General features: G+C 39.0%; 1 protein-coding gene across 3 annotated transcripts in view; it reads left to right on the plus strand.

Moving 5' to 3' along the window:
- Nucleotides 1–369: 369 nt before the first annotated feature.
- LOC146699837 (seizure protein 6 homolog) overlaps nucleotides 370–12,467 on the plus strand; it is a 109,168-nt gene continuing 97,070 nt past the window's right edge. For all 3 annotated transcript variants that reach the window (XR_014922481.1, XM_085469749.1, XM_085469747.1), the window contains exon 1: nucleotides 370–709. Coding sequence is in view for 2 of the 3 variants with exons in the window: in XM_085469749.1 (XP_085325875.1) it covers nucleotides 625–709 (85 nt within the window). In the remaining variant the exon portion in view is untranslated. The remainder of the gene's footprint in view (nucleotides 710–12,467) is intronic.

Genomic DNA, 12,467 nt, shown 5'->3' on the forward strand with positions numbered 1-12,467 from the left:
TATCTGCTTTTTATACACAAGTTAGTGAATTTATAGAAGGAAAAAAACAACAAAAACAACAGCAGAAGTCTGAGAATAAGTCAAGTATTATGTCTGGTATAGGCTATCCTAAAAATGCCATCTTTATATATTCTTGTTGAACCTGAACGTGGCTATTGTGATGATTAAAAGGAAGGCTGTTAAAAAGAAAAACATCATCACAAGAAGCTCCAAAGACCGAAAGAACGCACAGAGCTCAGTTATTCCTCTTCCTCCAGCTAACTTTGAGGCTGTTCCATCAGCAGACGCTAGGAGCTGTCCGCGGTGCTGAATCCTCGGCTTCCTTTTTCTCCCCCCCCCCCCCCCCCCCTCCTCTCCATGTGCCGATAGCTCACACAGCCAGCAATCCGCTTACTGAGCGTCCAAATTAAAGAGGGACCTCCGCATTTCACTTGATTATTCTCGACGGTCTTCAGTCGGCGAATTATTGAGGAAGTGCGAGAGCATCCCGCGAGCCTTTGTTTAAAGTCCTCGCCTTGCTTGTTTTTATTCTTTTTTTGTTTTTCCTCCCCTGGAAGTATTCTTCTTCTTAACACAAGGACGTGCTCCGTAGATACGCGAAGAGCGACCTCGACTTTAGTAGACATGTGCGTGAAACAAGGCTGCCAATTTCAGACCCTCTGCACGGTTTTGCTTCTCGCCGCCGCCGTGGCCGAAATCCACGGGCAAGGTAAGAACTTGCGTCTTGGTGCTTTTGTACTTTTCTGGAATTTTAGTTTTTTTCACCCCTCCTTTCCTCTGTCGGCTAAAAAGCGAAGGCAGAGTTTAATGACACCGGGCTCACGATTCTCAGATCTACAAGTGTGATACAAGTGTTAATGTTTCCAGTGACTCGTTATCATTGTTAAGTTTATGACGTACTGTACTACAGCACTGCTGGGGCTAAAAGTTGCGAGAGGATAGTCCTGTTTGTTTTCTCTATTATACACTGTAAACTACCGAAAGAAGGAAATGGAATCTGAATTTAAAGCGAGAGGCAAATTAATGAAACCCAACAGTTGCAAACAAAGCGTGGTGAATTAGAAGTTATGGCGCATCACTGGAGAAATGCGTTTAACAGTCAGTTACATAACAATAGGCTGTCCAGCACAACTTACACAAAATGGCTTTAATTTGTTCTAAAGAGAGACACACACATCCACGTGGCCACATAAATAGCATGGAAACAGCCTCTCTCCCCAGCTCAACCAACCACCACTACCACCACCAGGCAAGAGGAAAACTAAATAAGACAATCAGAAACTAAACACCAATAAATATGAACCTGAACCAATTGATCAATTTTCCAGCCGGATGTTTATTCGGTGGGAGTAAGCAGTCAGGAAGCGACTTGTTTGGGCGCTGAGGTCTGTGTGACAGACGGTGCTCGGTAATAAGACTCTAATCCTTGGGAATTGCTGAAGATTATTGACCAAGCTGTTTGACACAGATGAGTGCTTGTGGGAAGCTGCAACGGATTCATGCACAGTGGCCTTGTCCTAATTATTTCTCTAGTGTGGGCCTGCCCTCTCATCATCTATGCTTTCTGCTGGACACTATCTGTGTTTCTGCTTGTCTGCACAGCTTTACTGTCACCCCCCCCCCCCCCTCTCTCTCACACACCCCTCTTTTGTGGAAATGATGTATATCTATTATTGTTCAAGTAACTGGATATGGACAAGAGCCACCACAGAAATAGTGAATGTTAAGTTTGCAACTCACAAAAAACACAAGACGAAAACAAATGCATATGAGTTTATTATAAAAGTAGGATTTCTGGATGTTATTTTGCCATTTTTATCTAATGCGAGCAACATCTAAAGTTCAAACAGATGCCGGCAAATCAAATGCCCCTGTCCATCCTCTTGTGACGAAGCCTTTTATGAAAGGTGCCTGTTTGGTGCTGAAAATGAACACATTCACGAGCAAATAGTGATTACTAAACAATGCAATAACTGCGAGAGTGAATTCATACTGCCTGGGCTGGTTCAGTCATTACATCTCAGCCCTTTGAAAACTGAGCTGCAATTCCACACCAGTGCCTGAAGCAATATTTTACACCATCAACAAAACATCAACTGATTGAATATCTAGTGGGAGAAAGGTGTGCTGTACGGGACAGCACAGACCTTTTTTGATTTTTATATAATAAGAGTTCAAATCCGGATCTTTTCGATACACCTGAAATACATTTAGAGCGTTTAAATCTTGATTAGCATGTGAATAAATACACACTCAGTGGTGGCGCACAGAACAATGCCGCTTTGAAAGATGTGTGAATTTTTGACTGTTTTCGGATTCACGATCGCACAGATCCCAGGCACACACCTGCTCTATTCGCCCGCTGCTCGAAACTCTAGGGAGAGTGAGAAATGCAGGGTGCATTATTTTTAGAGCAAAATAAAATTTAACAGCTTCCATTAGCTGCTGTTGCTTACCCAGCAAATGTTCACACTGTAGTAAACTCTCCAAGGTGGGGCATATCAATTTTTAATTCTTGAAAGTCGCCATTATCAGGAGTTTTGAATGCGTACTCAGTTACAGGAATGATTAACTTGTAGTTTTGAAGAGGTCCCAATCTCTCATTTGTGCTATGACTTGTTATTGTGAACTTGATTAATTTACCTTGCAGGGGGAACACAAAAACAACCATTCATTTTGTTGTCAAGTTTTTTGGAACCGTGCCATTATTTTCTCACCTGAACTGGATTTCTTTTTTTTTCCAAGAGAAAAATCAGTCTCAGGTATTTATTAATGAAACACTTTCATTTAATTTATGATTTTTGCTTGACTCTAATGTTTCAGTCAGTAGACGTAAAGATTGTAAAGATGTATAAAAAAGTCTTAATAATAATTACAGTATCAGTCCAAAGATATTTGTGCTGGCCTTCGAACAGCACTCAAATCATCCACCTACATATGTTACTTTGCAAAAGAATTACTCAGCCCTTTATTTCGTCACATTAATAAGGGGTGATTTGCAGAGAGAGACAGAGGGAGGAAGGCTAAAATTCAGAACCTCCCAGCTAATAAAAGCACCATTACCTGCAAAAACAACGAGGAAAGACTTCCCGTACAGCCCCTGTATATCTTATGCTGTTAATTAGGCACTTACTTTTAGTTTGTCCTCAAACATCTGCAGGAGTTCTGTGTGTACTCTGCATGGTTTCCTTACACTTACATATACACTTAGAAACCCATGCTTACATTTTCTTCATCTTAAACACAGACAAGCCGACACTGTGTTACGAAAAAGTCTCACTTCATAAATAGACAAGCAGAAAAAAATGTGTGAATCATATTGAATATAATTAAAATGCCATTTATGGGTTGCAATTTAAACATACTTTATAAACTACTGCATATGTGCCGTGAGAACAATACAAGAAGCAGCATTTTTCATCATATTTGTTGTCAAAGGGTAACAAGCCCTATGCAGTGCTCACTTACACTCTCTGCAGGATTTTGATTGCCTTAATACACAAGTCTGCTGGTCTGACTTGGATAGACAACAAGAAGGTAACAGCTTGAACTTTTATTCAGTGACAAATCAAATTTACCCTCCGATCGACAACGCGTTCTAGCGCTGGGTCAAATCTCATTGTAGGCCATGCAAGAAATGCTAGAGGAGTGCACTGCATACAAAGTCTAAGCAGCCAGAGAAAGAAGCCCACATGTGACAACCTCCTTTATCTACATTAAAAAAAGCCGGTCTGCTAAATCAAAATATACTAAAAAAGCATATTATATTTCGACTTGTTACAAAGTCATTACCAACAAAAACAAAGCAATAACTGAATTTTTTTCCGGGAGTATTCAAACAAGTATGCCTAATAAGATGCCAGCAGATGTTAAATAGCTCATTGTGCAGTCATTTAGTGTGCAAAGTTTCTGTTGGCCCTGGTGTGAAACTTAAAGTGTTACACAATTTAATGACATTCAGCTGAGCCTATTATCTTTATGCATGCACATTATCCCCGCCTGTTAATAATGATCTGTAGTGATCTGGGAGTTGCAGGAGATGTGTTTTATGTATTCTGAAGTTCATTAAATCAGTGGCGATCTCCTCCTGGCAGACAGAACTCTCATTGACACACCGCTGTTGATTTTAAGAATGTGTGTTGAATTCTGTAAATCTTTGTTGTTTGAAAACGTAATATTAAGTGTCACGAATCCTGTTGGTAAAACAGTTGTAGGCTGATAATAATATTATTCACTTTATGGGAGATTAGATAATGTAAAGCAACACCACTAACATTTACCCTGCTGTAGTCCCTAAAACTGATGTGTGTTATAAATGAAAATGTCTTTATTTGGTCTTAATAATGGATGAGATGCATATTAAAACCACTGCCAGATACCAAAATGTTGGACTCACAGGAAGGATGAAACACGTTTCCGTGCTTATGCTTTTGTGCTGACACCTGTTACCACTACAGCACAATGAAGCGCCTTTCATTTCAAGCAGTTTTTTTTTGTATGCACATTCAACTCGGTGGCAATTCTTCCTGTTTGTCATACTAATGGTACAGGTTACAGAACAAGCTTTCTGTCTTCCATTGTTGTATGTGTTGTTCTCATTCACATATTCACACAGTTTGCCAAGATCACGGTTATAAGGAGGCATAATTCTGCCTTTGGGTAGATTGCTGCTACGAGCGGGAAAAAATCAGAACATCCTATAATTCCAGGGGAGGTAACAGAAATCATTCAACACCTGTTTGTTGGATTGCCAGTTATTAACTTCATCAAGGGCTATTCAGCATCTGTGTGCTGTCATAATTAGTTTAACTTTCCCAAGGCCTGTCAATGGTAAATGAGAGTCATTATGCCAGAATGCCCCTCTTCAAGGCTTGGCGCCTGCTTGCCTGCCTCAGTCCCTCTCTGTGCCTGTCTCAGTCTCTTTCACTGCCTCCTAGGTGGAGCTCACAGCTTGGCTGAATGCGACTCATTTTCAACTCTTCATGTGCAAATGCCTTTCTCGCTCTGTGAGAATGTTCTATGCATCCTAATTTGACTCATTGCCTCATATATTTTCTTCCTCAAAAAGTGTGGAGCTTTATTTGTGAAAGGCAAATGGCTATTTTTGGAAGGATTTTTATTTTTTTTGGGGATTTCATCACCGTATTGCTGGGCTTCTTCTCCAACAGCTGGAGACTCATTTATAAAAATGCACTCAGATTTATACTTGTCTTAAGATCATTCCTGGTAGCGTGCTCATGTTTGATTCATGAAAGATGCTGAGCATAAAAAAACACCAAACCAAAAAACATTGGTTAAGCAGGTTTATGAATCGATAAATCTCAATCAACTTAAAGTGACAACAGCTGTCTTGCGATTTTTCCTGATGTAATACCTGCACGAATAAGGGTTTAGTGTGAAACAGCCATAAACCAAAACAGAAAAGCGAACTTCACGGAAGATGAGATTACAGCAATGGCAGAGGTAACGCTAGGTAACACATATTATTCAGTGGATTAAGTCGTGGGGTGACAAACAAAGCATAACACGCGGCTTGAGAGTCTGTCTTTGGTGTAGTGAATGGGTAGAAACACAAAACCGTGACTGATGTCTGTATGAGAATGAAGGACAGATACACAATCGCTTACATGAAGTCTTGACTTCAATGAAAGGGATGAGAGAGAAGTTCATCTGTTTAATTTGTCCTTAAGATCAAAACTGATTGTTAGATTGTTTAATAAATGAGGCCTTTCATATACCATGACTAACACTTCAAATCTAGATGAAAACTGTGTAAATGACTGGACGTGTTTTTAACGGCCCAGCTTCTTGTTACTGTGTGGTTAACACACCTTAGGCCAGGTTCTATTAATACTAAAAAGATTGGATTGGACTAATCTGTTCTAAATCTTAACCTGTGTAAAGCAATACGGTGGCACTAATGTGTTAGCTAAGAAAACAAATGTTGTCTGCCATACATTCACACTCACGTGTGTGTGTGTGTGTGTGTGTTTTGCTTTAATATTCATCAGCACTCACATACACCAGTTGTCACTTGGCCATTAAACAATTTAGCAACAGAACCAGTGCAGTTTAAGCACTGAGCAAAGCCGCTCTTTAGTCCTGTACAAGGAAATTAGCATTTACACACTAGCATGCTAAAAGAATACAGGCACAGTATTTACCAATTATTATTTATGCAATGCAATTTGATTTATCTATCTACATTACACAAAAGAATTAGCCCAAATTTAGTTACATGTAAATGTTCCATGTGATTTTGTTATATAAGTACAATGAATATATTAAAATGATTAATTTAATTGCATCTGGTCAAATGAAATGCACAGGATTGGTATAAATTCAGTTAATACCAAACACATTATATTACAGTTTCCATTCTATCTATCTATCTATCTATCTATCTATCTATCTATCTATCTATCTATCTATCTATCTATCTATCTATCTATCTATCTATCTATCTATCTATCTATCTATCTATCTATCTATCTATCTATCTATCTATCTATCTATCTATCTATCTAGTTATTTATCTACTAATTGTACATTACTAACCCACTATTTTTCACGCATACAGCATTACAGCTAACAGCAGCTGATTTCATTTCAGCCCCAATCAGATGCAATCTATCTATATGTCTATATTTTAGAGAGAAGACTGGCTTTTTTGCTGATAGCGTTTCACAGTCTGTTTGTTTAATCAGCCTGACAGTTTGGATAGACTTGAAATGGGTTCCTGCATCTAGATAATTATGTGAGAGGTTTTATTTTTCTTAACACAATCACCTCTTAAGAGATTTCAGGTAACATTTTTACAGTGAAATTGTCAACACGTACCCTCAGCAAAGTAGTAGATGATTTGGGCAGGACCCTGCAGGAAACCGTACGGAGCTAATTTGGGGAAGGGGGATCCATGTCTAATTTATATCAAGTGAATAATAGTGCCCCTGTAGCAAAACTCTAAATGAAGAGATGTCGACCACTTTGTCAAGGCACTACATCGAAGGCTTACTTTGTACCTGTTTTGCCTTTGGCCTTGTGCCTTATCGATTTCGCCAGTTGTACACTGGGGGGTGGGGTTGGGGGGTGGGGTGGATCGGTGGGCGCAATAGCAATAGCAACCACCAGGCCAAGCCTCCTTTCTGCACCTTTTTACGCTCTGCCTGGCTGTGTACACACCTCCCTAATCAGGACTGGCGTGTTTTGCGGCTGCAGTGGGGATGGCTCTCCGAAACGATTAGGCCTGGGGACAGCTCCAGCTCTCTTCCCCTCTTCTCCACGCCAGATCCCATCTAGAAAGCATTTCATCTGTGGCAGTGGAAAGGCTTATGTAGGGTCGGAGAGTGCTGTGTGGAAAGCAGCAGCTAATAGGCTGTGTAATGTGTTTGGGGGAGTAGTTTTAGTATTCACAGTTAGTGCTGACCTCTGGCAGGCTGAGCCACCCCCACAGTAATTTCCTATGAAAAGATGTAATTGAATTCATCAGGATGAGTAAACATATTAGAAGGAGCGGAGAAAGATAACAATGTTGTGGATAGATCCAGGAAGAGGATAGTTGCTCACCAAGTAATTGAAAATAGTCAAAGACAAACACAAGCAAAGAAAGTGTGCAGGACGTTGGGAAAAGTTACTGCATTTACGGTAGGGAATGATTTTGATTGCATTTTTACCTCTCTGTCATTTTAAGCACAAATACTCTCAACTGCCATTATAAGCTCACCCAAGCAGTTTTCCAGTGGAAATTAAATCCGTCAGTTTGAATCGCTGAGTGCTATAAAGTATCGCAGCCATGCATACATTTTAAAAATGTTATATGCGTGGTGACATCTCCAATACAGACAACACGGAGGAAAGGGCCACGTTTTGACTGTAAGCCTTTTGAGATATATTGAAGTCGTGTCCCAGAGGACCTTGTGCATAATTTACAGGTTCTAACATCGACCGGCATCTTCAAGATATCGAACATTTTCGGTCCAAGCTGCTGCTTGGTGGTCAGGCAATTGGCTGTCAGTTATAAGGCAGTCATCTGCCTCTGGTTCTCTCTTGGTGATTGTGGTCGCTCTCATCTGTCAGAGCAGTAAGGCAGTCTTTAAAAAGAATACTCACCCTTAAAAATGGATTACTTAGCAGGGAACAGCCGGTGCTCTGTTAGACCATGTCATTGATTGCTGGACTATACTGTAGCCCTTAGCTGCAAAAGCAGGTTTGTGCATTTCTGACATTAGATGGTGTGTGAAATAGAAGGTTAGTAGCTTCCTAGTGGAAAAAGAAAAGCTTTGCAGACTCAACAATCCCCTTTACAGTGCATTCTGCATTCTGTTGCTTATCATGCATATTTGTGCTTCAGCTGCATTGGCATGGAATTTGGGACAAATGCTTAGTGAATCCCAGAATAATAGCTTTGGGCAATATAGTAAAATTTTCCAACAGCCATTGTGTAACTGTTGATTGCTGATGTATTTACAGAGGTGTGTGCACAGTGCAATCCTGCTAACGCCTCTGTTTGTATTAGCATGGACTGTAGGGCAGGTTGTTAGTTCAGAAATTTGTTGAACATGGGAATGGAGACTTTCATACTACTGCTTCACTTACCACAGGAGCCCAGTTCTACATGGCACTGCACTGGCTAGTCATTTACCAATCATATACATCAGTGTTTCTGTATAAACTTCAACTTATAGTCAACACAACAATAGAAGATACATGTTTTATTTTTAGAAATTGTGACCTACAAATTAAATTTGCAAGCTCATGAAACAGTAAATCCTTCAGCTTGTTTAGTTCAGGGATCCAAAAACAAAATAAAGGCAAGGCAAGGCAAGGCAAGTTTATTTGTATAGCACAATTCAACAACAAGGTGATTCAAAGTGCTTTACAGAGACATTAGAAACAAGAACAAATAAAAAGCATGATTTAAAATTGATTAAAACAAGCAAATAAACTAACTAACTAATTAACAAACAAACAAACAAACAAACAACAGTATATAAAATCAAAACAGATAAAATCAGAACAGTAGATAAAATCAGTAGTTAAATGTAAGTTTTGAAATTTAAGCTTAAAGTGTGGATTTGGTGCTTTATTCAAATGCAGCTGAGAACAGGTGAGACTTCAACCTGGATTTAAATAAACTGAGTGTTTCAGCTGATCTGAGGCTTTCTGGGAGTTTGTTCCAGATATAAGGAGCATAAAAGCTGAATGCAGCTTCTCCGTGTCTGGTTCTGACTCTGGGAACTGATAAAAGACCGGATCCAGATGACCTGAGGGATCTGGATGGTTCATACTGGGTCAGGAGGTCATTGATGTATTTTGGTCCTAAACCATTCAGAGCTTTATAGGCCAGCATCAGAACTTTAAAGTCTATCCTCTGACGGACAGGCAGCCAGTGTAAGGACCTCAGAGCTGGACTGATGTGGTCCACTTTTTTGGTCTTAGTGAGGACTCGAGCAGCAGAGTTCTGAATGAGCTGTAGTTGTCTGACTGATTTTTTAGGTAGACCTGTAAAGAAGCCTACTAAAGATGAATGCATGGACTAGTTTTTCCAGGTCCTGTTGAGACATCAGATCTTTTATCCTTGATATATTCTTGAGGTGATAGTAAGCTGACTTTGTTATTGTCTTAATGTGTTTTTCTAAGTTTAGGTCTGCATCCATCACTACACCCAAATTTCTCGCCTGGTTTGTGGTTTTTAGATGTATAGATTGAAGTTCTCTGGTGACCTGTAATCGTTTTTCTTTGGCGCCAAAGACTATTACCTCAGTTTTGTTTTTGTTTAGCTGGAGAAAATTGTGGCACAACCAGTCATTGATTTCCTCAATGCATTTACCAAGAGCCTGTACAGGGCCTCGGTCTCCTGGTGACATTGTGATATATATTTGTGTGTCATCTGCATAGCTGTGGTAGTTTATTTTGTTGTTGTTTATAATCTGTGCCAGTGGGAGCATGTAGATGTTAAACAGAAGGGGTCCCAAGATGGAACCTTTGGGAACTCCACATGTGATACTTGTCTGCTCAGATGTGAAGTTACCTATTGATACAAAGTATTTCCTGTTTTCTACGTATGTTTTGAACCAGTTTAGTACAGTTCCTGAAAGACCTGTCCAGTTCTCCAGTCGTTTGAGTAATATGTTGTGGTCAACTGTATCAAATGCTGCACTGAGATCCAGTAAAACTAGGACTGACATTTTTCCACTGTCTGTATTCAGACATATGTCATTAAATACTTTGGTCAGAGCGGTTTCAGTGCTGTGGTTCTGTCTAAAACCTGACTGGAAGGCATCGTAGCAATTATTCTGTTTTAAGAAGTAACTGAGCTGTTGAGAAACTGCTTTTTCAATGATCTTACTTAAAAACGGGAGATTTGAGATCGGCCTGTAGTTGTTCATTTGTGTCTTGTCAAGATTGTCCTTTTTCAGTATAGGTTTGATTACAGCAGTTTTTAGTGATTCTGGAAACACACCTGATAATAAAGAAAAGTTGACGATCTGTAACAGGTCTGACTCTAAAGTCTTTGAGACCTTTTTGAAAAAACTTGTTGGCAGGACATCTAAACAGCAGGAGGAGGAGTTCAGTTGACCTAAGATGTCCTCCAGGTCTTTGCTGTTAATAGGTTGAAACTGTTTCATGGTGTTTAAACAGTTTTTTGGTGGACACAGTACATATCCTGGATCTGCTGTTGATGTACCAATTGCTTGTCTAATTTTTTGGATTTTTTCAGTGAAGAATTTGGCAAAGTCATTGCAGGCCATGGTCGAATGAAGTTCAGCTGCCACTGACACAGGGGGGTTTGTTAGCCTGTCAACTGTAGAAAATAAGACCCGAGCATTATGGCTGTTTTTAGTGATGATGTCAGAGAAGTAGGACCTCCTTGCACTCCTCAGTTGTAAATTATAATTGTGAAGTTTCTCTTTATAAATGTCATAATGAACCTGGAGGTTTGTTTTTCTCCATCTGCGCTCAGCTTTCCTACACTCTCTTTTTTCATTTTTCACCAGTGTGGAGTTTCTCCATGGAGACTTTTCCTTCCAGAGATAACCTTCACCTTAATGGGAGCAATAGTGTCCATTACATTTAACATGTTAGCATTAAATAAATAGATAAATACAATAAAAACAAATTGTACCTGCATGTTAGAATTACCACAGTGGCAATGTTACCATGCTAAATGCACACTGAGTGACTATTTTCACATCTCATTTCTTTTTTGTTAATCAGATTTTTTCTCCAAAGACATGAAATAAAGACATAACATGGGACACTCATTAAGTATTAAGCCTCAGATAATGTCCAGGCTACATGATTTCTCTGAAGTACCTGTTACATTTGTTTTTGTAAAAGAATGGGAAGTAGAATTCACCGCATTTGATTTGTTGGAGATTTCTCGGCTCAAATGGCATTAAGATGTCATTTCCCTCCATTCAACTGCTCGCGGTTCTGTTTTCGTTTTTTTGGCATGTTGATTTAGTGAATCCATTGTGTTTGCATTGAAATAGAAGTGTATTTAGAGGGATATGTCTATGTACATATTGTCATTGTTAAGTTAAGCCGTTTGCCTTCTAAATGTGGATTCCCTGATGCCCTATAAGGCCTGTGCTTTCATGCGATGTGAATCTTAAATTATTTAAATCCCTTAAACATAATTTATACCCTAATAAAATCTAACTCAGGCATAAAACTAATACCTGTAATCAGTTTTTAAACAAATGATGACTCCTTTTATCCAATTTTAAATGACGCTGATTGAAAAAAATTACCTCTGTGCCTTTTTTTATGCTTTCTTAGTATATTTGTTTAGTAGTTTTCTTTTTCTCTTTTGTAGTTTTTCTTCTGTGAATTTATCTTTATTTAATTTTTCATTTTGCATTAAGATGAAAAATTCCCTTTTGACTTGTCATTTGACCTAGACGTTTTTAACATAACCTAGTATCTTGGAGTGGAGTGTGTATTCAGTCCATGAGGCCTTGTCGTGTATTTTGAAAGATTAAATCTGAATTATTAAGGCAAAGAGAGACAGAAAGGGAAATCTAACAGTAGGCGATCAGCATTGCAATGACCAGACAAGACCTCACACATAGTGTATACACATAAAACCCAAAGTGCTCAAGGTCTGGCTGGGTGGGAATAAGCCAAATATTTTTATATCAGTTTTTGCAGTGCGCTCCCTTGTGATACAGTGTTAACAGCATTCCTTTTATGAGAACAGCTGTAAATTAACTGTAATCCAGATAACATCACATTTTCTGTCATGCTCTCATATAATAAAAACATAAAAGAAAAATCACCTGCTTCAAAAGATCCCATTGTGGAAGTGAGCTATTGAAATATACTGCAAAACAGTATTATCAGCCCAACCATGCTTGTAATGTAAATGTCATATGTATAACTATAGTTTGAATATTGCTACAATCAGATTGTTATGTCTTTTTACTTACTATCTCGATTTCTTAGCTCCTCTGGGAGCTTAG

Source organism: Copadichromis virginalis, linkage group LG10 (assembly GCF_057382275.1).
Source record: "Copadichromis virginalis isolate Kocher_CV1m ecotype Utaka linkage group LG10, C_Virginalis_male_GT1.1, whole genome shotgun sequence".
NCBI classification, from domain to species: domain Eukaryota; kingdom Metazoa; phylum Chordata; class Actinopteri; order Cichliformes; family Cichlidae; genus Copadichromis; species Copadichromis virginalis.